A 25,623-nucleotide genomic window follows, 5' to 3' on the forward strand; every position below is an offset into this window, starting at 1 on the left:
GAGGAATTTAAAGACCTTGCAGATTTTTGTCATTTGTCCTTGTCGGACAACTGGGTTGGACGTCCAGCTGGAGTCTGAAGTGTCCGTGTGGTCCGGAGCTTCTTCGGGTCACCTTGACAAGTAGCCAATTAAAGAGTGAGGAATTTGAGACCGGAGCAGCTGACGTGTCTTTGTAGCCCAAAGTATGTGGACACTTGAACAACGCACGCAAATGAGCCTTGAGCTCGGGGGGAAAAAAAGCGACTTTGCAAAAAAAAAAAGATAAACACAAGATTCGTTTACTTTGCGGTTGCACAGCTTTCAAGAACGTCACGTGACCTTCCTCGCCGAACGGAGCTGCTCAGTTGTTATCGTGGGGACTTCAGAAGATAACTAATGTGTGGACCCCAGGCCCGAAAACTCGTACGCGGAAACCATTTTCTAGACTGGAGGATGTTCATTTTGAGACAAAAATGGAATTGTCTAAAATACAATAATATGTTTTGGCATTAAAATGTCAGTTCATGGGAACTGAGAAGCAAAGACCAAACTAGGAAAAAAAAAAAAAAAGTGAGCGTCCACATACCTTTGGTCCTAAAAGTGTAAATGTGGAGGAGTTGAACCTTGTTGCAGTCTTTCCTTTAAACTTAAGGCTCGGTCCAAAAACAATACTCTCTTCTTCTCGTCTGCAGTCGTATCTACAGTAAGGACCGTCAGCGTCTTATTTCCTACGTCATTTTAATGTCTGGTGGAGAAAAAACAAAAACAGGTGAGCCAGCTAAGTTTGGCTGCCTCCCCCCCCTTTTTTTTTTTTTTTTTGACTCCACTGGTAAAATAACACCTTCTCAAGGAGGCAAACACTCTGGATGCGAGCCAGAGCCGTCTGCACTCGATCTTAAACCGGTTTCACTGCTCTCAACTGCCTTGTATGTAAGGCAGAGGGGCAACTGTGACTGTGGGAAATCAAACAGTCTCATGCCTGGAGACCCAGACCCAGACAGGAAACCTTTTTATTTTTATTCCCCTCCACCGGCTGCAGCAGTGAGTGCTTTTTTTGGGGGTGTTTTTTTGTTGAAATTCTCATTTAAAAACGTATTATTTGAATGAGCTGCTCGGCCGGCTGGAAGCGAAATTATAAGCGAGACACTGAACTTAAGAGTTAAGACTTATAGACTTTAACTCTCTGGCGCCACCGGTGGCGAAAAGCGTTATTGCAGAGATCCAAACAGTGTCGCCTTTTTGTTTTCATTGTTCTTTTTTTTTTCTTCTCGCCAACGACGCCCATCGCGTTTCGTTCGTAACTCGGCGAACGCAAGAGCCCTCCTCACTAAGACATGATTCATTTTGAAAGCGACCGCCCCGCTGACATGTCCTTGAGCGACCCGTCACTTCTACCACAGCTAAACTCCAACCTGTCAATCAGTGTGATGATTTATTAAGGAAGTATCAGATAATTAGTTAAAACCATCTGGATAATTATTTGCTTAAACGGTTACCGGGAACTACAGAACTATCAGAACTGTACCAGGAACCGAGAGCTCCACTCGACTCACTTTTGGTGTCCGGTACTTTTGTGAGGGGAAGTGGAAGACCTTGTTTTACAAGTGCTGTAGTTCCCATCTAATATTCTCCTAAAAACTACGTCCACGAGCTGCAGCCACCAACGTGGCCGACTCGAGTCTTCCTCCGAGATCAGATTGGGATTAGTTCTTGTCCGATAAGACATTTTTGACTCGATCTCCAAAGTCCTCCGTGACACCGTTGTTTAGGTCGTTTCACGTCTGCTTCCTGTCTCACTTTGTGGGTTAATCCGTGATTTAGATGCCGCAATAGCAGCGTCGTGTGCGCAGGTCTTGATTTATTGCCGCAAACAGGCCGTCGGCAAGGTCGGCAAGGTCGACCATTGCGCGGTCGAGACGAGGACGAGGTGAAGGCTCATCCCGTACGTATGTTTTGACTCCAGACGCGTCGGTTTCGGGGATTAGGATTCGAGGATTAGCGTTAAAATTGTATTTATTTGTTTGTATTTTAATTTCACAAAGTCTTCAATCCCCTTAATCTATTTTAGCTCGCTCACAGCCAGAGCCGCTGGTGTTATTTTTCCCTTAATAAAATATCAGAAAATAGAGAAGGGCAAATGGGCAGCGCGTCGTCTCTGTGATTTAGACAACTAAAGACATCAAATAAGTTTCATTTCACAACCAGGTTTTACATGAAGTTGTCAACCTTGACAAAAAAAAAAAATCATAATAATAACGCAGAATCGTATCCAATACTCACTGGAGAAAAATAATTCCTCTTTTGATTTTGTTGACTAAAACTAGGCTAGAGCTGCCAATAATCAAATTGTATGTGACTATAATCAAGGTTTTTGTCAACAAAATACGACGACAAAAAAAGTCAAGTTGTTGTTCTTTCATCCATCTCATCCATCCAAACATCATCCGTCCGTCCACGTTCTTGCGAACGCGATACGTCGGGAACGTCTCGAGGAAATTTCATCAGATTTGGCTCAAATGTTCACTCGGACTCGTGGATGAACATTTATGATTTTGGAGGTCAAAGGTCACTGTGAACTCACGTCCTGCCCATTCTTGCAAACGCGATATGTCAGTAACGCCTCAAAGGAATTTGATCAAATTTGGCACAAATATTCACTCGGACTCAAGGATGAACTTTTACGATTTTGGAGGTCAAAGGTCATTGTGACCTCACGTCCTGCCCATTCTTGTCAAATGCAACGCCATAACCGAGGACCCTGAAGGTGAGCTTGTGACCAAGGCAGCAATTCATGATTTTTTTTTTTCAGATGTCATAAAGATTTCCACAGAAAACTTTGATCACAAGATGATAAATTTGAAAAAAATTATAGCTCCTCTTTTTTCCTCAAAAGCATTGAAAATAGCTCGCGCGTGACTTCTCGAAAATCAACATCTGTGTGGAAATCCATTATATTCAGAGTCTGAAGAAGACACAGTCACAGTTGTTTTAGTTCTAGTCAGCCCTGAAAAAAATGATAAATGGCTCGAGCGTTTCACAATATTTCATCATTTAGTAGTGCTTCAGTGATTTCTTTTAAGCCTTTCAAAGTGGCCCTTTTCTACTTAGGAGCAGTAAATCACACGTCGCATTTCCTGCGATCCCTGGACTGTCTTTACCTCCCTGCATCCATAACTCTTCATGTCTTCTTTGCTGTTTCTTCGCCGTCCTCCCCTCCCTTTTGGTTCAATCTTTCTTTCTGCTTCCTCCCCTGGCTTTCTATTAAAGGCTCGACTTCCTGCCGGATAGCTCTAAAACATTCCTTCGGATCTCGACACTTCCTAACCTCTCGCTCCGTCCAACTCCCCCTCCGGTACGCAGAAGTCTGTGCGGGACTCCTTCTGATTTAATCTCTTGGTTAACTCTGCACAGAAACACGATTTGTAAAATGTTATTGATTCGATTCTGTTGTTGATAGTGTTATTGGAGCGACTTTGCAAATCAAAACCATACGGAAACATAAACTTTTCAGCAGTTAAGGGTTTCCTTTTTATTCGTCCCCTTATCTCCCATAGGAAACCCCCTCCCCCCCGGTAAGATGATCGCTACGGTAACACCGTGCACCTCCGCGTTCACCTGACCTCTTCACGACCTGCTCGTTGCGTAATAAAGCAGAAGCGCCATTAAGATAATGTTAAAAGCCGTCACCGTACCGCTCGGGATCCCGTACGTCACCACGAGAGGTCATTTCTTGGTCGACCGGCTGCAGAGGGCATATTTATATTTAAAAATGAAAATGAAAATCCGGTTGAAATGGGTTTTTGGTCTGCGAGATTCTCCGCTGACACTAATCCCTCGGTGTCCTGCTGAGTCGTGGTTCCCCGGTGAGGGAACGGTCAATTAAAACCCAAGAATGGAAGACTCCGGATCCGACCCGGGTCGACTTCGCCGGACGAGGTGTCGCTCTGCTGCAGAAGGCGGCCGAAGAAAGACGAGTGTTATCGAGCATGTCGGACCTTCTGTAACAACAACGGAGTCAGCCTTTACTCTTCAATTTACTTCACTCTATTTTTTTTATTTTTGCCCAAATACGTGACTTTAACAATTAATACATTATTAGAAACTATAAATAAAAAAAATAAAAAGCACAACGACACAAAATAATCTCAGGTTCCAGCAGGACGCGTCAGGATCGGTGTATCCTCACCTGCTCGCGCTACTGAGGTCGTCCCACCTGTCTCTCACACACACACACACACACACACACACACACACACACACACACACACACACACACACACACACACACACACACACACACACACACACACACACACACACACAGCCGGATAAATACACACCTGACAAAAAGAAGAGTGTAATTGACATTGTGATGTTGTTGTGTGGTTTGGTTTGGACAGCGGTCTGTTTTTTTTAAAATTTTTATTCATGATTCACCGTGTGAAAAAAGTGACAGAGGTTTATATGGACATAAAACCGGTGACTAGAAACTAAAATATTCAAAACCCAACCCGACTGTTAGTGCTTAATTCATCTTGATCCAACGCTACACTGTAAAAAAAAAACATAGCGTGAAATTCACAGTAATTAACTGTTCAGAAACACCGTAAATTACTGTGGATTTCACAGCCGTTTGTTTTACAGTGTATATTTTAGTTCATCTTTTGTTTTTTGCTGTACCGTCTGAGAATTTCAGGAATTTTAGTTTGCGTGAGAATGAAAATTGAGACCAGAGGCTTTTATTTATTATTATTCCCAAGCTGAACCATCCTGACTCGTACTGTCCAATCCAACCCGGTCAAATTCGTACATCTTTGACTTTTTTCCAGTTGTGGTCAAATGAACGAGGTCGACGAACTTCAGACTTCTCTCCCACCCGAACTTGACTTTTCAAGCACGCGAGATTCAAACCAGAAGCACGAACTGATGGCGTGATCGGGGGTCGTCCGAGGTCGGAGTGTTTCCACGGTGAGGACACCTTCTCCGACTGTAGATTCGTCGAGCTCGGGCAAAGTTCGGTCGACGCCGTCTACTTGAAACGCGTTACGTGACTCCGTGAAAATGCAAATATTTGGCACGGCCAGCGAGAAAGACAACCGGTTCAATTTTATTCTAAAATCAGACAAAACCAAACCTGATGAGAAGCCCGGTGACTCGTTTCCAAGGTGCTGCCATGGAAACGGGTTCGGTGCAACAGACCGAAGTTGTGACGAGCACAAAAACCAAAATCTAAACTGTCTTAAGGCTTTTGGTTTCATTTTCTGAACAGTTGGACGGGTAGATTTAAACTGTCAGAAGTTGTGTAGTCTGTTATAATGGAGAAAGACACCAGGATACTTTATCCAAATTTTTTGTCAGATGCTTTTGAAAAATCCTTTCCATCGCAAATTCTTTGGGCCGCATTCGACAATTTCTCAAATTTTCCAACGAGTCAACATCCACCTCTGATTGGCCGGCTGTGCGCAGGTGAGAAAGGACACAGGTGTTACTCTTCACTATTACTGTGTTTCTTTTCAGCGCTGTAAAGAAATCCAGAAAAAGCTTTATTCGTACGGCACCTTTGCCAGCGTGCTTCACATTAAAACGGCCCGCAGAAGTAAAAGAAGAAATAATAAACCATCAAAAAAATAAAATTCTATAAAATAGAGAAAACACCAGAGATAAAACATTATAAGTAAAACCAGGCACCAAAAACCAAAGGCGGTAAACACTATTACAAATTAAAAGCCACATCACGGAGACGGGTCTTTAGTTTCCTTTGAAAAATACAAAGAGAAATGCCGTCGTCCTCAGAGTTGACTTTTTCTTGATGTGACCTTTCGTTGTGGTCGGGCGACACTTTGCACCAACGAACACCAGAACTTTGAATAATCCTTCCTGCTTCTGAGCCGGGCCTTCAACCCTCTGCTGTTTTAGAGCAGCTCGTTTTATGTGGGTTTAAATCCCAAAGCTGCTGTTAAAAACAGTTCCCCCGATTTTAAATCGGAAGGTTTCTTTTGCGCGTCCGTCGGTTGTCGCTGGAACTTCAGACGGATGTTGTCGTTGTCGTCGTCGTTGTCGTCGTCATCTTGGACTCCTCGGATCCATCCAGCTCTGTTTGTGATCAGATCTCGGAGAAGAGAAAGAAGGAGGAGGAGGAGGAGGAGGGTTATCTGATCCTCGACTGGGTTGACTGCAGCTTCCTGGAAACCCCCGTCCATGCAACACACAAACACACACACACACACACACACACACACACACACACACACACACACACACACACACACACACACACACACACACACAACGCAAACACGACACAAATGCAGCCTCGGCACAAGCCCAAAAATCCAAACATCCATTTCCACTAATTGGCTCCTTCTCATGCGATCCTGTTACCGTTCAAGAGTCTCCGCCGACGACGACTCGGCACACTCAGAATATTTTTTATTTGCACTTTATCAGGGGAAACTAAAAAGTCATTAAGGATCTGATTTAATGTGACTGATCGATTTAAAAAAAAAAAAAAAATTATTTCATTTTTTATTTTTTTGCTGCGGAGTATGGATCTTAAAAGGCTGTCGGAGCATCTCTTTATCTTCGGACGTCAAGTTTTACCGTCAAGTCCATTAAGACTTCCTGCTGTTCGAGCGGTCGAGATGGCTTTTAGATGATTATTATTATCATCATTATTACTTTTAAGCTCTTGATTGCGTGTTCGGATGCAGGAGATGAAGGCAGCGACGCTGTCTGGCTTCTTCGTGGTTCGAAGTGCATTTATCGAATACTTTGGAGATTCACGTCGTACGTGTAAGACCGGCTACCAAACTTCGATTATTTCACGGCCTTCGATTGAATCGCTTTGATACGATCAACAATAAAAAATGTAAAAAAAGCTCTCATTCGGCACTTCATTTTGAGACCGAGGCTACTTCCTGTTAAAGATTTACCGCGACGCTGCTCGTTAACTCCCGTTCAGCTGTCGTTTGTTTGCTCGTTGCGTTTCGAGGAACGTCGCCGGACGAGTAAACAGTTTGTGTTTGATGCGTTGCAGGTTTAGTCTCTGGATGCCTTCAGCTCCACTCAGTTTCAAATCGAAAAGAAAACCCAGTCTTGTAGCTTATTAGGGCACATTTAGTCAATCATTCCCTGTTATCAAAGTTCTTCTCTTTCCGCTCCTTCTCTGAATATCAACCTGTAGATTTAATCGAATTTAATCATATATCTTTTTACCAAAAGTCAATAATTTAAGCAGCTTGTATTCTTGTTTTTAAGGGCAAACTGTAATTTGAGTGGCTTTAATAACTTTTCATGATCCTCTTTTGACGTGCCCTCGAGCAATCCTCAGAAATCTTGGTAACACGTCCATCTTCGCCCACCTTCGCCCTTCGATCTCTTGAAGTCACGTGCGGCCCGGAGGACATTATTCCTCTTTAAACTGCGTGAAACGTGCAGCTTCAAACGCACTTTGGAGTCAGCAGTGATAAAACAAAAGTTAAAAGTTTGTTTACAACATGAACCGCGAAGCAATTCATCTCCAAAATCCGCCCTAGACACAAAATCGCCGACTAGACACGTTTCCAAAAGAGCCATGAAGTCATTAGAGGCGGATGAAAGCTTGCGAGGGTTGAAGCGTGTCCCAGAGTCGGCTCTTTCTTTTTTCTTCTCACGCTGAACTGAGCTGGTTACGCCTGAGGCAGAATAAACAAGGTTATCTCTGCAGTTTAGTGGGTCAAGCTGCTTCAAGGGGGGATTTTATATACCTGAAGATCAAGGCTCGTTCCCAACGCTCGGATCTGTCCCGGATAAGAGGTAATTCACATATTAAAGGCAGAGCGGGATAATGTAGGTCAATAAGTAGCGAGCGAGATAAGATGGAAAATCTCCTTTTTGATTAAATATAAGAAATGACGTGCAACAAAAGCAAAAACAAAAATTGGCGTCCGCTTGAAAGAACATTTTAAAAAGGATCGTCGTCCACTTAGCTCTTACCTGCAGTCCGAGGCTACACATCGGTTTGAGTTTGAGCATTTGGCTTTTGAATGTCCGTCGTAAAGATTTTTTTGTTGGTACCGGACCCAGCGGTAGCGGCCTCGCGCAAGAAATAACACGAGTCGATCTGCGTTTAACGTGAAACGTCGGCGGCGGCAAATGTTCCGTTCACGTGAAAAGAGTTCCGACGCGGCTAACGAGGTCCAAACTCCGATTAAAAACTCCCAGCTCGCCGTGCTGCGTTTTCTACTTTTGCACAACGTCTTGCAGATGTTCTCGGGTCACGGTGAACCGCCGCTTTGGTCATGACGGTAAAACTGCCCCCATTTTCTTTCTTTTAAAAAAAAATTTTTTTTTTTTTTTTTGGTACAACAAGACGTCTGTTGTTTGTCTCTGCAGAAAAATCAGAGCGAGGAAGACAGTATTTATGTTCTGAACCTCTGCTACGAGGCTGCAAAAAAAAACCAACAATGCCAGGCGACCACAGCTGGACAACACATGGCAACTTTGGCCCCAACTGCCAGCTTGTAACACACACACACACACACACACACACACACACACACACACACACACACTGATGACCAAACTATCCACACACCTTGGAAAACACACTTTACAACGCATGTAATTGTATGCGTGCACACTTTCATACACTTGTACAAACGATGCCTTAAACATGCTGAAATTACTCACACACACACACACACACACACACAGAAGGCAAAAGTAGGAAACTAGTTTCACTGCAGCCAGTTTTGATTCTACTTGACTTTTCTACCATTAATGAGACAAAAAAAAAAAAAAAAAGCAGCAGAAAATAAAGACTCTCTCTCGTACATCGGCGCAGTGACGAACAACAGAAAGTCTTTATTTCATCAGATGGGCTTCCTGCCGTCTGGTCTGCCTTCGTGAACTGTGGGAAGTATAATCGGCGTGGTTAGAAGCACAAAGAGAGAATCGGTACATGCCGGTAGCAGTCGGTCTTTGTGATGGGATAAACACAGTCATCTTTTTTTATTTGCATTAACTCCAGCGAGGTGCTCGGTGGGACGAGTTTACTGCAGGTGACGTGTGATTGAACGGGGTTTTTTTGGTTGTTTTTTTTAGTGCTGTCGTCCCGCGTAGACCACTTTCTGCAACGGTGTTTTATTATTTTAAACTGATAAACTTAAACTCTTCTCTGGCATCCGTCCTCTTTTTGTTGTTGTTTGTTTGTTTGTTTGTTTGTTTGGCGCCCGTCGAAGCGCTTTCGAGTGACGGGATCGGTGCTCCAAACCACACAAACTTCGACCGACCCGCGATGTATCGTTACGTCGAAAACTTTTCTGTAGGATTTGAAATCGGTCTCGGCTTAAACGTGGCCGTCTGCAAAACAACAATCGACTACGAAACGCGAAACTCAAACCACCAGAATCAAATAAATAACTTTGATCCAGAGGCGGATAGTTTTTGTTTTTTTTCAAAACCAATCACGAGGTCACAGATTTCAAAAGATGAGAAACAAGTGAAAGAGTCACGTGCGAAAGGTAAAATGAAGAACAAGCCGGTCTCTCCCTTCAACAAAAGAAACAACACAGCTGTGGTGCTTTCTAGGTCACCCTCCTCCCCCTCCCCCTCCACCACCACCACCACAGAAAAATGCCTGCCTAAAAATGGCAGACAAAAACCCCATTGCCTTTTTTTGGGGGGGGGAATGTTGGACTCAGTGAGGAGAAAACAAGGAAGCTGCCCGGCAAACATAAGGTGAGATTACTCACTTGTGGGATTCACAGTCTGCTTTGTTCTGCAAACCAAAAGCAGCCTGAAAGCACCTTCCTGGTGGGAAAAACAAAACAAAAATTTAAAAAAAAAAGAGAATTTATTTTTTACTCTCAGTCATGCGGGGCCTTTTTATTTCCAGCCGACTGCTGCCGCTGAGAACACCTGAAATCTGTACCGACGAGCCTTCGGGCAGCTCCGTGGTCTTTTTCGATTGGGTGACCGAGATGCCAATAAACCCCCCCAAAAAACGTGGGTCAATAATAAGTATATCTGTGTCACAAAATTTTGCCCCGAGTTCCTGTAAAATATTGACGCGGATACGAATCAGCACATATTCGTATCTTTGCATTGACGTAACGTAATCCCGCTCTGTAATTTCCATGACATCGTTTCTTATAAATAATTCCTCGCATGCCACAAGGGCGAACTTCTAACCTTTGAACGCACTGGGCAAATGTTTACATTTCATTTGAACGCTATTCTCCAGCTAAGTAAATGAAGTCATCTTTAAACTGGGAGTTAAAGATTCATTTTATTTTGACTCTCAATATTCCCCACTTTGGCCGTGGATTCGGGCAGCAGACCGGGAATGAATGAAGCAAAATGGCCACCGCTCGACTAAAAATATCCCCCTCTGAAAAGCAGGAAGAAGGTCAAACAAAGACGTGAGTCCAGACAGGAAAAGCAAGTTCGAGTTTCTTCACTTCAAAGCTGCTTGTTTTTTTTTCCCGAACGGCTTCTCCAAATCTCCTTTGAACATCTTTTTTTTTTTTTTTTTTTCCTCCGTGCAGGATAAGTGTGTTTATGTTCTAGCCAGAAGGTTAAAAATGCCTCAAAGCAAAAAGTCCTTTTGTTGTTTCATGCGGTCGCCTTGAAAGCGTGAACCGAAAAGCATCTTCTGGGGGTCGTCTGCAGCGCGAGGCCGGCGACCCGGCCGGCGGCCGGCGGCCGGGTCGCCGGAGCTAAAATAACCAAAGAGGAACACATCGGGAGCTGAAAGGAAAAGTAAACGTGCATGTGGTGAGAAAAAAACAAAAACAAACATGACCTTGGAACTGTTTTTAGCGTCTTCATACATATTTGATACCGATCTGAGGCGGTTGGAGTTTCGCGAAGGCGAGAAACGAAGGTTTACAGAAAGGTGAAGCTGCGTTATAAGTTACTTTATAGGAAAAAGCAATTAGTCTTGTGTTACCGGAGGATGTCGTCGGAGCCGGTCGATCTCGCGGTACGTGCCGAAAAGGAAGCCGACCGGCGGACGGTTCGGCGTCGAACTGCACGGCGGCGCACTTTCTTATTGAATGCGACGTTTGTGATTCGGGTGTAACGCTCGGAAAGGAGCGCGTCCCGCTGCGACGTTGACGGCCTCCTCTGAAAACTGCGAAGTCGTCGGGCCGCCGCCTCGCTCCAATATTCAGGGGGAGTCGTCGCGTTCCAGCGACCGACCTTAAACGCGCAAACTCCGCGTTTGTTTTTTTTTTTTTTTTCATCTCACTCCCGAGTACGCAGCCGAGTCACGAATACGCGACGTGTGAATCCAGACTCGGTTATCTGAGTTACCACGACGACGTGATGAGAGGTTGTTGTTTTTTTGTTTTGTTTTGTTTTGTTTTGTTGCGGTGACTCAAATGTTAATTTGCAGCGAGCGGGAAGGGAAACAAAAGCTGGTTGTCGTCAGGGTTTCATCAGAAAAAAAGGGGGGGATGTTCACTCATCGGCCGTCATTGTAACACACTGTGGATGACGGATATATTCACGGTGGCATTAATGGAGCCCTGAGTGTGTGTTAGTTTTATTCATTTATGCTGAATGATTAGTTTTACAACAACAAAAACTTCATCTGCGCAGCATTTACTATATCTTTCATGTCGTTTCCAAAAAAGTCGTAATATTAGGAACACGTTCTGGTAACGCGAGGAGAGTCCTATCACGATTAAACAACAACAACAACAACACTGGAAGCGTCTCTGTGACGGTGGCGGTGGAAAAAGTTCAAACGCCCTGCTGAGTCAGCAGAGTTTCACGAGCAAATCCAGCAGATTCATCCAAACGGAGTTCGTCGGGACGTGCTCGGACGCGTCGCTTCGCGGATGATGGAGCAGCTCGATGTCACGGGGAACAATAAAACAAAAGGAGGAATTAGGTGGGAAGAAAACATTTCTAAAATTGTGAAATCTCGCTTTGGGAGTTGACGGTCAGATTCTTCAAGTGTTCAGTCACCGTGAAAACGCTGTCAACACCAGGCTGAGAAAGGAAACGTTTAAAAAACTCAAATCTGCCAGTGACTCAAGATATTTAAGACGTTCTTTTAAGTGACTTCAAAAAAATAAAAACTTCCTGAAGTGACCGTGAAATGACGAGCTTGGGGAGGAGCTACTCGATCAGATCGCCAGCCGTCACCTGACTGCGCCACAGGCCCTGTCAATCAAACAGACACGCCCCCCCCCCCCCCCCAAACCTAATTTCTAATTAATGACGGGATCATTTTCAGATGGACCGCCAGAAAAGTAATAAGAAGGAGCGACTTTAGCCGACAACACCAAAATGACTCGTGGAAAAAAATGTATTGACTTTGTATTTGATGAGAGAAGTTGAATGGGAGTCTATGGAGCCGGAGGCTTTTTGGAGCCGACCTCTAGTGGCGCTCGCTGGTATCGCAGCTGAAAGCACTTCCGCGTCGGGCAACTTTTCCAGGCCCGAAAGCTCCGTCCACTTCGGGCCCACCGTCGGGCAAACTTCAAAACTCTGTTGTGCTTCTATCCGGTAAACTATAAAGTTGTATTTCCCACATTTTAAAGAAAAGTTGAATTTCAAATGCGCAGGGCATCAAACCTAATCCGACATATGTTTGTATTGCCCAACCTTTTGTTTGGGCCGCCGTTCAAATACTGACACCGTGAGATCAGACTCGGATCAACAGAAAGAATCTTCACGGGACCGTTTAGCTTCTCAGTAACTGAACATGAACCATAAACGGCCCGAACACGTTTAACATGTCAGCGAATTAGTGTGTGTGTGTGTGTGTCCCCCCCCCCCCCCCCCCCCCCCAGCGGTTTGATTGCCGTCCAACCCGAGGGAGTCTCTCCCGAGTCGGCTGCGAAACTCGCACGGATCCACCCTACAGCTGCTCTCCAGATCTCCACGACGACATGCCTTTTAATTATCCGCCGAGCAGCTGAGGGGAAGATAACCGAGAGCTCCCCCCTCCCTCCCTCCCCCCACCCCCACCCACCCAAAAAAAAAAATGAAAAGAAAAACAACTTCAGGTCTCCAAAGCTTTGGAGGAATTATTTAGCGTGGGAAAAATGTTGTCCTGGGAATATTTTCAGGGTTAAATGTTAATTTGGGAGAATTTGGCCGCCCATCTCTTGAAGCGTACCGTCGTTTTGGAGTCGGCACGACTTTCCTCGGCTCGCTGGATACCGCTCGCTCTCTCGCTCGCTCTCTCTCTCTTTTTGCACTAGTGCTTTCATTGATAACCTCGATCGGCGACAGGAGGAGGACGACGATCTGCCGGCGAGCAGCTGCTTCCTGCCGGACCCTCCAGTCAACACCTCTGCTCACGCCCACTCCGGTTCACACCAGAGCGTGACGTTGCACCCCCACCCCCACCCCACCTCCCCCCTCTCCCCCCGGTCCCTCCATCCCTCCCTCCCTCGACCCATTCCTGACACTTGCTTTGTGAATAATTCAAATCCACCGGGTGCTTCGTGCTCTCACACCTTTTAATGTGCCGAGAGTTTTAGCGACTGCCACCTGGAAAAGAAATGTGAGCCCGAGCGTCTCTCCTGGAAATGAAGTTTTTTTTGTTTTTATAATTGCAACGTACCGGCTGGAAACTTTCTCTTCGACTGAACGAAACACTACAATTTATGAAGTGTTTCGGTGCCGACAGGAGTTAACGGCGACATTTCAAATTGTGAAAATGGCTTAATTTGAATCATTACCGTACGTCTTTAGAGCAGCTTGACTCGTGCTCTGAATAAACTGTCCCTGCCTGAACTCGCACGCTAGAAAAAAAAAAAATGAAAGACTTCAAACCACACACCACCAAGTCGAGTCTGGACTCTAAATATATTCCGACCGCGGAGCCTCTGAGCTAATGGTGACGTCATCGCCGGTAAAATAAGCTGCAGGAGCGAGTAGCAAGCGGAGGAGAGGTGGTGGTGGTGGTGGTGGTGGAGGTGTGTGTGTGTGTGTGTGGGGGGGGGGGTGTTAAAAATGATCCTGTGGTCGGTGAAGGCTGGAAGATGTGGACGGTACAGAACAGATTTACTCTTGTTCAATTCCCTTTCTTACTTTAGGTTTAGGTCCCCAAAGAATGAATGCACTGCGAGGGAAAACGTGACACCGACACGGCGCCCTCTGGTGGACCGGCGGGTGTATTACACATTTTGCAGCGAGGCTCTTCGTGGTCAAAAAACCTTCAGCTCCATCTACGACACGTGTCACTCCGTTGGTTCACCCTTTTGAATGATCTCCCGATGGAAACGACGGCGTTTCTATTGCTTCAACCGGGATAATATCCTCCCGCAGTTCTCACGAACGCCGTGTTTAAAAACGGCTTCGTCCAGAAAGCCAGCAGTCAGATCTGCGAACTATTGCAGTCATGTTTGTTGCTGTACACGTTCATGTGACGGCAATTAGTCACAGATCATCCACAGTCGAGCGTGTGTGTGTGTGTGTGTGTGTGTGTGTGTGTGTGTGTGTGTGTGTGTGTGTGTGTGTGTGGTTACTCTGTTTCTGTGAGTGTTTACAGCTGCTTGTGTGTCTGTTGGCGTGTTTTTCGAGTGCGACAACCGCAGTTCTCCCCGCAACCCTCTGCAACCGCCGACTTCCTTTCTCCCACAATGCAACGGGGGCGCTCGGGCTCACCCTTTTAAACCCGAAAGGCTTTTACGGTTTCGTGCATGTCATGTTTTTTTTGTTTTTTTTTGGGGGGGGGGGGCGTATAAAGTACGTCTTTTAAACAGCAGCTATTCACATTAAACCGATTTACTCACGGGAAGTTTCTGCACGAGAAATGAAAAATAGACCTGCAGCATGTTTTAATAAAAACGGGGGGAGGAAAAAAAAAAAAAAAAGCACCTTTCACTGGATTATGAAAGAAAATGTCTGAATATTTAGAACCAGCCGGATGTGGCTGCAGAACCGTTTTCCACACATGGTTTCATTTAACCCTGTACAAGCGAGCAGCCGTGTTTCACATTCAAATTCTCCAGCCTACAAAAAAAAAAAACAACAACCCGAGTTTGGCTTTTCGGTGCGGTGAGTGGGCGTGATTAGAGCTCTGTTGTTCTGCTGCCACATCAAGGAGCCACAGATCGGAGGGATAATGGCTGGCTGCTGTGTTACATCTTTATTTTATTTTAGTTTTTATTATTTTATTTGAAGGCCGCATTTTTTTTATTAAATTTTTTTTTTATGCAGGTTGTTGTGGAGCATTTTTCTTCGCGGGCTGAACATGCTGGATTCATTTTTTTTATTGTCAGGGTTTCGTATTTGTCTTCATGGGAACTCGCAGTCGTGTGAGGGTCGATCAAAAAGTTTGGGGTTAGCGGGGAACTTATTTTTAAGTGCGCTTTCCAAAGCACGTCGTTTGATCGGCGACACCACGGTTGTGGGTCACCATTTTCGGGGGAACAGAAAGAAGTCGCGGGGAGTTCAAATCCAGCGGCGGCGGGACGGCGACTGTCAAGTTTTCATGTTGGAGAACCCTGTTGCCACGGCGCCGCAGTTCGGGTGGTTTTGCGGCGAATTGTTTTCCCCTCAGACGCCTCAGAAGGGTCCCGGTAGAACTCGGTGTTGACGGTCCTGACCCCGGGGGACGAATCCATTTCAAGGAAGCTGAAGTGCTGGCTTCAGAAAGGCTCGAGGGATGCAAACATTAGTCGGAGGAATCATTTTGTGTATTATCGGATGGATTTGGCGAGAAATTTGGTGCAAACGTTCCTAAACTCCAGAGGATACATCCCTCACATTTCAGTTTCCTCGACCTTTCAGTTTAAAGTCGGTTTTAGCCGACGCTGTAAAAACGCTGACGTGCTAACGAGGTGGAGGGGGGAAGGGGGGGTTTCTTAATGATGTGGGTGCGTGAGTGTGTCTGTGCGAGTACTCGTGTTTGCGCGTTTGCGGTTTGTGTGATTTTTGTTTGCATCCGCGAGTTAATGGCTCGGCTTTGCAAGCTTATGTGGTGTGTTTTGCATTAGAACGTGTGTGTGTGTGCGTGCACGTGTGTGTGTGTGTGTGTGTGTGTGTGTGTGTGTGTGTGTGTGTGTGTGTGTGTGTGTGTGTGTGTGTGTGTGTGTTTCTGCCAGTGTGTTTGTGCACTTGAGTTTAATCACGTTTTTTTGGGGTTTTTTTTTTTGCCCGTGTGTGTTTGTTTAGGTGTGTGTGTAACTTTGTGAGGTTTTCCCAGACACGTCTGAAAAGTCAATACAGGAAGACAATCAGTTCCCACAATCCCCTGCTCTCCTCGCAGTCTTTTAAATCAAAATGACTTCTCACGCCGTACTCGCGTTGATCGGTTCCCCGCACGAAAGGCTGTGCGATGCGATCGGTCGACGCCGGGTGAAAAGGTCTCAAGGTCAACGTGCGCTGGAGGACTTCCTCCTGCCTGCGCTCACCACAGCGGTTTCCTCGCTAAACACCAGCTTTGATCCTAATCGTGTCGTCATCGCACGCTGAACACTTTTACTGTTTTCTTTTTTTTTTTTTTTCTTCTTCTTGCCAAAAGCTCTCGAACAATTGCGCGTAAGATTTGTCCCGAAACAGCTGAAACATTTGAAAGGATAAATTGAAACTTTGGACTCGGCCGGAACCGTAAATTTCCCCTCAAGGCTGAAAGGTGCTTCTGAAATGAAACGATTTTCTTTTTCATCGTTTTCTTTCTTTTTTTTTTTTTTTTTTTTTGTCCCTCCTTCCTCAGTGCTTTATCGTTTCAAATCTGTGTTTCTGGTTTTCTATTGGCTCGACAAAATTGAAAATACACAAATGGTAATCACGTGAAAGGAGACGGTTACTCGCATGAAAGCAGTTACCTCTAAAAGGTTAATGATTAACGCCGAGCGGACGATAAAACGTGTGTTTGACCTACATCTGTTCTACAAAACTTTATAAACGGACTTCCAGCACGACTGACTGTTCACTTTAAGAATATCGCTGTCGGCGGGTGGAAAGGCGACTTTCTTTTCCGATAGCGGGAACCGATTGTTGGAGAGTTTGGGATGGTTTTATTAGTATCTGTCGGGCACGCTGCGTCGCACGGCGACAATTAGAGCGGGTGTTATTTGAAATATTTACTGGTCATATAAAATGGAGAATTGATCATGAACCTTTTCCCAGATTTTTCTGGACATTTCTCTTCTTGCTTGTGATTCTGTTGGAGGTTTTTCTTTTTGTCAAAAGAAGTTTTTCTTGTTAAAAGAGAGTTTTTCTTGCTAAGAGAGTTTTTCTTGTTAAGACAGTTTTTCTTGTTAAAAGGAGTTTTTCTTGTTAAGACAGTTTTTCTTGTTAAAAGAGAGTTTTTCTTGCTAAGAGAGTTTTTCTTGTTAAAAGAGAGTTTTTCTTGTTAAAGGGAGTTTTTCTTGTTAAAGAGAGTTTTTCTTCTTGTTAAAGAGAGTTTTTCTTCTTGTTAAAGAGAGTTTTTCTTGCTAAGAGAGTTTTTCTTGTTAAAGGGAGTTTTTCTTGTTAAGACAGTTTTTCTTGTTAAAAGGAGTTTTTCTTGTTAAGACAGTTTTTCTTGTTAAAAGAGAGTTTTTCTTGCTAAGAGAGTTTTTCTTGTTAAAAGAGAGTTTTTCTTGCTAAGAGAGTTTTTCTTGTTAAAAGAGAGTTTTTCTTGTTAAAGGGAGTTTTTCTTGTTAAAGAGAGTTTTTCTTCTTGTTAAAGAGAGTTTTTCTTCTTGTCAAAGAGAGTTTTTCTTTCCCTCTGTTGGAAGTTTTTCTTCCTTTTAAAACAACCCATTTTCATGTGACCCAACGTTCTTAAATGTTGTCTGAACTTTGCAAGAATCCAAAACCACCAGACAGTTTTCTGTCCGTATTCTCGGATCAGTTCATATCTCCTACTGTGCTGAAGCCGTAACACATAATCAGATCGTTATTTTCAAAGTTAAAATTACAATTTTTAGTGAACGTTCAACTACTCCGACCTGAGAAATGCTGACGAGAAGCGTCCTGGGACCCGTAGTTGTCTTTGCAGCCTGGCGGTCAAAGCTTCTCTTTGATTGAGAGTCCTTACTGCTGCAGACGCTGATGACTGACGGACGGACTGACGGACGGACGGACTGCAGCTGTCGGGTGATGTGCCCCGCTCCCCGCCGCCCCTCGGTTCAGATTGTCTCGGGACGGCGTGATTTTTACGCGAAGGCCGAGTTTTCACGCATTCCAGATATTCGGCGGGGATTTCTCCACGAACGTCAGCGGATCGTCCGGAGAAGAAATACCGACTGTGGCGAATAGTTGGAGTCGTTTTTGCGAGAGCTAGAATCTTCCAGAGGACGTAGAGGCAGCCGTGTTGAGTCACAGTTTTAGTGCTTGCAAAAAAAAAAAGTCCCGCAACAGGCTTTCCCATTGAAGTCGCTGATAGAGAGGATGGCTGTGGTCGAACACAAGACTCGGTTTGTTTTCGGGGGATGGCGGGGTGGAGGGGGGGAGAGGAAGTGGAATCTCTCTGACGGGACAGCTGCTCATTCCCGACCCCGATGGCGTACGAACGCTGCCCCGGCACAACAGATCCTCGTTCTCTCAGCGAAACCCCCCCCCCCTCTCCCCCACCCCCTCCCCCATACACACCACCCACCCGGCACCCTGCGGCGAGAGCATTCGCCACACATGTCGAGGTTACGCGGGGTGGGAAAAAAAAATAGGTATCCTTTTGGCAAAATGTTTCCTTAACCGTTGACGTCTGCCAAAACATCAGGTTTATTACGAAGACGTTTCTTATTTTTATTTTTTTCATGTAATGCGGCGTGTAAGAGGAGTTTAATTTTAAAATCCCCCGACCGCTTCGATTATTCCGGCCCGGTCGTACTCCCGACACCTCGGACCCCGCCGGGCGCGCCAGATAGTTTTACTCGGGTTTGAAACTGGACCGAGGGGCTCGGAGGGTCTTTCTGGTGCAACAGCTGGTCCTTGATCCGCCGTCCAGAGTCTTATAAGCGTCGCGTGTTGACGTTAGCTCGGGGCCGAGGCCCCCGGCTTCCTTTTGGAATTGACATTCGATGGTCGAAAAAACCAACTGACAGCAGATGTGGATCATTTTCTGTTTTCCCCGTTTTGTTTAAAAGTTGTTGGTTTTGGTTGTCGAGGTGGTTTCATGACCGTGAAAGTTCTCACCGGCGTTTTTTTTTGTTTGTTTGTTTGTTAATAGCCGGACTCATTTCTGACTCCTGTAACATGACTCTGGTGTTTTTCAAACTTTTGTCGCATCAGATTTTTTTTTCTGCATTCAGACCGGAGGATCATTAAAATGAATCGATGCAACACTTGTATTTACGAGTTTTTAAGCCACTTAGATTTGAATATGCAAAGTTTGTTAAATCTGCTCTAGATTTACCTCCGTGCAGACTCTCCGCCTCCACGGATATGTTCGTTTTGTTTTTACCACCAATGTGTTTATCTGGTAAACATTTCTATTTGTCAAAGTCAACTTTATTGTCACGTCACCGTATGTACATGACATACAGAAGAGATCGAAAATATTGTTCCTCGCAGTCCCACGGTGTGCAAAAAAATAAAAAGATAACACAAGAATAGTATAAATATGCAAAGATAAAAACAGACATTGGTGCCATTTTTCTGTATTTGGTTGCCTAGGCGATGACAACGTGGCCCATTTGACCCGAGCTAAATACAGGAAAGACACAAGCACATGCGAGTGAATTTAAATAACCGTCCTGAAACTCTTTGCTCTTTAATCCGACCTGCGTTCGTTCAGTCCGTCAATCTGTGCATCTTTTTTTTTTTTTTTCAACATTTGTGCAGCTTGAAGCGAAGACATGCTGTTGTTGTTTTTTTCTCAAGTGTGTTTTTCATCCGTTAACAGAGATGTCCAACTCGGGTCCTCCAGTTTTCTTTATTCCATCGAAAAAAAGAGCACAAACCAGATCTTTTGATGTTTTGTCGGAGGTTTCGGTTCGGGGCAATCAGTGGTGATGAATGACGGCGACGGAGGTGAAGCGGAGGCTTTTTTTTTTTTCTTTTTTTTTGGCGAAGAGCCCAAGTTTAGAAATGGGCTAGTGGCTCTGTAGGTCAGAGTGTGTGTGTGTGTGTGTGTGTGTGTGTGTGTGTGTGTGTGTGTGTGTGTGTGTGTGTGTGTGTGTGTGTGTGTGTGTGTGTGTGTGTGTGTGTGTGTGTGTGATGGGGGGGGGGGGTTCGCACAGAGTAGATTAAGAGAGGAGGAACAAGAAAGCACAATAAGATAGTCTTTCACTTCCCCCCCCATTTCGGCTGAGGGAGGGCGGGCGGCACACGCTGCCCACAAACAGCACCGATGTGTGTGTGTGTGTGTGTGTGTGTGTGTGTGTGTGTGTGTGTGTGTGTCTTTGGTTGGTAAAAGAGCCCTGAAAAGTGTGCCAGTGGGAGGAGGGAGACCCCCCCCCCCCACCACCACCACCACCACCACCTCCACCCCCTACCCCACCCGTCTCTCTTTTCTCCAGCCAGACTTGATGGGAGCATCGGATTCCTCCGGCGGTGCACATCAGGAATGTCGCACGCCTTTCTCTTTGTGCTCAAAAACAATGGAGCATCTTCCTTTGTTTGTTTTCCCTTTTTATTTTTTGGAGCATCAAAGCAGCCGAACGTCGACTATCCTGTTTGTTTTCCTCGATAAAGACGACGTATTATTATAGCTCAGAACGTTCATATAAATGTTTGTGGTTTTTTTGGGGGATCTCCATGCTGTCCTTTTCTCTCTCTGCTCTCCCCTCTCTGCAAAAAGGCAGTTTTACCTTCCCTCGTATCGGAGGTTTTTCTCCTTTCAAAGGGACGTTTTTTTTGTTTTTTTTTCCACCAATCATTTCATCCTTCACTGTGTTAAGTGCCGTGAAATAACCCGCGTTGGGTTAAATGGAATAGAGTTGAATTAAATCTCGTTATTAGTTCTCATTGTCAACAAATACCGTGAAAAGGCCAAAACCGACACTTTAAAAAGCAATTGGTGTTGATATTCTGAAACGGTTCGCTTTCAGCAGGAGGCCGTTTTCAGTTTGGTTTCTCTTCTGAATTAGTTTGAGGCCTAAACAGAAGGAGAACAATCAAAGCTCTTCAAAACAATTCACTCTGATCTCCCTCCAATTTTTTTGCTTCCTGTCTTTAACATCTCTGAATAAAAAGCAGAAATTTGGCGGAGGTCGCTAAAATCGGCACCAAAAACGAAGATAAAATAAAGACCGAGGAGGGATTTCTCTGTCCGACCAAAAGAGGGAAGTTTCCTGTACGAGTTTTTCCTCGGAGCGTCACATTTTGATGTCTCCCCAGGAGGTCCCGGGACCTTTTTGAATCGCAGGGCGGCGGCGGGTTTTTACAACAACACACGGCTCCCCTCTGATCCACTGCTGACGCTGCAAACCTGAGCTTTACTCCGTGTGTGTGTGTGTGTGTGTGTGTGTGTGTGTGTGTGTGTGTGTGTGTGTGTGTGTGTGTGTGTGTGTGTGTGTGTGTGTGTGTGTGTGTGTGTGTGTGTGTCATAGTCCACATCCACTCATCTGCTTATTTCTTTTTTTTTTTTAATCCAGCCAGCCCCCCCCTTTCCCCCCTTCCCTCTGACTAAACCGGGACAACTCTCCAAATGAGGGTTTGTGGGTCAAAGGTCGTATGCCTGGTTCAAAAAGAGTGGAGGGGGGAGTGTGTTGGAGGGTGAGGGGGGGGGCATCTCACAAAAAGTGCAGAGCTTGTTTTTCCCATTAGCATTAGCCTGTCACGCTAATGAACAGCGGCACATGTGGCTATGCGATTAAGAGGGGGGGGGGGATCCACTCGGAGGGGCCCCTCAGCCCCTCAGTCATATTTCAACGAGGTCGGCTCGGTGCTCCGAGCCTGAATTTCTTTTGCCTCGTAATCTCTGTTTCCAATGGATACGATCAAACAAACACCATCCATCAATCGTCTGCACTTGTCACAAGAAAAACTATTTCTAAACATATTTTTATTAAATCTGAAGCCAAAAGTGATGAAAAAAAACAACCAAGGACACGAATCCTCGAGAGTTTCTTCCTCAAATTCGCCGCTAATTTCCCCACAAACCACAACGGAGACGTCTGAAACGCAACGTCTCCGCGGTCAGGGAAAGGTCAACGCCACGGTGACGGCCACGGCAACGTCAGACCCATCGGCGAAGAATAAAACATGGCACCGCAGGAGCTCTGAAGCAGACAGGTTATACAAACCTGACAGAAATTAACTGTCAATACATTTGTTTGTTTTTTTGATTGTATGAGCAGGAGCTGTGCTGCTGATGCAATCAAAACTAACGTATTGAGGATAAACTGGTGACGTTTTGAACGTGAACTGTTAAATTGTGGTGCGCGAAATGTCGTCAAATTTGACTATTGAACAGTTTTAAGTGATTATTTGAACTTTCTGGCTCCTGTGTTTTCTTGAAATGGTAAATCATGCTCATTTGAGTTGCAGGTCATCTTGCTGTTATGTGGCCGAAAGTTTCAGTGTTGTTTACAATATATTTCAAGATCGATAAAGACGTCTTTTGATCTGCAAATGAGCAAATTGAAATCCTTTAAATCCTTTTTTTTATTTCAGCCCTTTTTGAGTCTTCGGCCTCGTTTAACCCCTCGGACCGTTTTTGTTTTTCTGCGCAGGGTGAGCGGGTGTGGTTACGGGAGGATGAGCAGTACCTTCCCAGCACCGTGTCCTCCTGCTCTGGAGGTGTCGTCGTCTTCGCCACGGACTACGGCCAGGTAAGAAGTCCGTCTTGTTCCGTTTCCTGACGGCTAATGTTCAGACTGCCTTCCTTTTTTTGCTGATAGGAACTCACAAAAGCAGAAAAACAACCACAATTCACAAGACAACGACTGCGGTGCACCAAACTCTTCCCAAACCACGTGATTGCTTTTTCTTTTTTTTTTGGTCGTTGGTCTAATTTGCGTAACGCTCGCAGCGCTTTGCATGTGGAACAAAAAGTGAATGCGTTATTAAAAGCACCTTTCAGTCCACCGTTTGGTTCCTCCACTTCGGTTCTAGATTGAATATTGACCCCCTTCCAGGTGGACTGTTTGTTGTCCCGACGGGGGGAGGAGGGGCGGGGAATGTTCCCCATCCTTCCCCATCGTTCCCACACTCGTTCCGACACCGACAAGAGAGCAAAGGCTTAAAGAGATCTGCGCATAATTTGGGATCAGCTCAAGATGCGATAATCCCCTAAACCCCATATGCTTCTGCGCTACGTCTTTGATCCGCGTGTTGTCAAAACAGCGGCTCCAGAGGAGGTTTGAAGGGCACGTGGAAGCCGAGGTCACTGTGGGCTTTCACGTAGGTATTGCAGTTATTAAGAATTAACTTGAACGAATCCGTCGCGGCAGATTTCGAGGTTTGGATTTGACGCGCGGCGTTTTTCCTCGTATTGTTGTAGTTCTGGAGAATGGGAGTGCAGGAGTATTAATAGGATTCACATGGAGGGAAGAAGATGAACGAGTTTTAGTTTTAGGATGCAGCTTTTAACGGAACGTCGTTGTCTCGGCAGCTGTTGACCGCAGCTCCCGTTTGTGCCGTCGGCGTCTTGTTGTGTCGACGGATTTTATTCTCTTGTGGCACCGTTGGCAATGCACCCGTGACACGAGCCCTTGACTTCCTAGAGCTGCTTCAAAATAAAAGCTTCCCGCTGGATTGCTGGGAGAAAACTTTTTTTTTTTTTGCATAACCAGCAGCAGAAACATCGGAGTCAAATTTAAAAGGCGAATGCTGAGTTCAAATGGACCTGTCTGATCTTTTACGGATACGTTTTGGCCTTTTATTTCGATATCTATCTGTAATCATTTACTTCTTTTTTTTGTCCTTAGGACTGTTTTAATATCTACAAATTCGTCCATTGACTTTAACGGCCTCCTCTTTTAAACCTCGGCCTTGAAAATCAGGCCAGCGGACAATAACCGGTGTGAGTAGTTTGGGGTTGGATTTACCCTCCACGACCCTCCTGTGCTGACAGCTTTAACAAAGACTTCCCGCGTAGCCGGCGAGTAGCAGAGGGTCACTACCAGAGGACGGCCTGTAAATGTGAGCGCTGAGGGATTTAGGGTCATGTCGTGCCAACGTATTGTCCTGAAGATTTAGCGACAGATTAAGGCATTCTTATCTCCTGGCTCCGTTCTCACTCCAGAGACTCGGCCACCGAAGCTAATGAGCCTCCCCACCGCAGACTGAAGTCTCGGCTCGAGGACGGGTGATGATGTCATTGGTTGGTCTGCCTCAATTTACACCTAGCAGTTAAATTATTTTACTTTTAGACATTTTGGATCTAGCAAAAACACTGGAGCTGTCAGGATATTTTTTCATTTTCAATAGTCCTCAAATCATGACAGTTGAATCGTATAGGCGTCTATCTTCTCGTCTTAAAAAATATGTTTTCCATTTTTTTTTTTATCACCGCCTGGCAGTAATGCATTACTGCCTACCACCAGTAGGTGGCGGTAATGCACCTAAAAGCTGTTTGCCAACCGATTATAAGCACACAAAAAAATAAGAAAAATAACACGTCACCACCGGGCTCCCGTAAAAAAGGTGTGTGGCGCTGAGAGATTAGTTGCTACAGTACAAACAGCAGAAACACGCAATGACGACTACAGACGCCAAAAAGTTTCCGTGTGTAACTGTTTAAAAAGAAATAAAGATAAAAGTGCGTTGCAAACTGTGGCAGGTAAAGCTAGCGGATCCTCAGTCTACCACAGCTTCGGCTTGTCGCCGAGCAGACGGTACATCCACAGGTTAATAATTAATGGATGCTTTGTCACCAGAGGAAGTAAGTTTGACGTCGGACACGTTGTTTCTTCTCTTTTGTCTCCTTTTTTTGTTTTCATCTTTCAGTCTCGGCCAGTTTCTCTTTTTGTATCCCGTGAAATAGTTTTCCTCTTCTCTTCTGTCTGTTGTGTTCGTCCTCTTTTTGTCTTTTGTCTATTTTCTTTTGGTCTTTTTTTGTCTGTTAAGTTTCCCTCTAGTGTCTCAGTTTTCTGTCTTCTCTTCACTATTAATTTCTTTTTTTCTCTCTTTTTAACCTCTTCTTCTTACTCATCCTCTTGCTTTTTTTTTGTCTCTATTTCTTTGGCTTTTTCTCTCTTAACATTTCTCCTCTCCACGTTTCTCTTCTGCTCTCGGTTTAATAACATCCTCATTAAGTTCACATCTTTCTTTTCTTTCTTTCTTTTTTTTTTTTACAGCTGCTGTAAATAACTCTCTAAACAGCATTAAGGATCGTAGTTTTTTTTTTTTAGGTTTTAATTTGCTCAGCTCAGCGGCGAGAAATAAAGTCATCACGAGACTGAGACACTCAATCTGCTCAAGAGCTTCAACTGTATTAACAGTGACTTTAAATCAGTCTCACAAACTGGGTGGCGGAGTGTCGAACAGAAGGAGGAGCAGGTCCAACGCCGTGAGATGGCTGCTTTATGTCGCGCGTGCCTTTGAGCAAGACATTGAACTCCTCAGTGGGAGTTGAACTCGGACAAATAAGCGTTTGTTTCTGGTCACGTGTGGAATTGTGTTTCCTGTTAGTTTGTGTGTGTGTGTGTGTGTGGCTGATTAATATGCATAGGTGTGTGTGTGTGTGTGTGTGTGTGTGTGTGTGTGTGTGTGTGTGTGTGTGTGTGTGTGTGTGTGTGTGTGTGTGTGTGTGTGTGTGGCAGCTGTCTGCCGGGCGTTACCGGAGATGTTCGTCACCTGTTCGGGCTTCAGAGTAGAT

The 25,623-nt window shown here is 45.0% G+C and overlaps 1 protein-coding gene across 1 annotated transcript in view; it reads left to right on the plus strand.

Moving 5' to 3' along the window:
• myo10 (myosin X) overlaps positions 1-25,623 on the plus strand; it is a 100,720-nt gene that overhangs the window by 5,669 nt on the left and 69,428 nt on the right. Inside the window, exon 2 of the mRNA XM_069723186.1 lies at positions 22,535-22,633. Within this exon, the coding sequence (XP_069579287.1) occupies positions 22,535-22,633 (99 nt within the window). The remainder of the gene's footprint in view (positions 1-22,534; positions 22,634-25,623) is intronic.

The sequence above is a fragment of the Brachyistius frenatus genome, unplaced genomic scaffold, assembly GCF_029030835.1.
Source record: "Brachyistius frenatus isolate BFR_SWC_R1_liver_20210118 unplaced genomic scaffold, ASM2903083v1 Contig_319, whole genome shotgun sequence".
NCBI lineage: Eukaryota > Metazoa > Chordata > Actinopteri > Embiotocidae > Brachyistius > Brachyistius frenatus.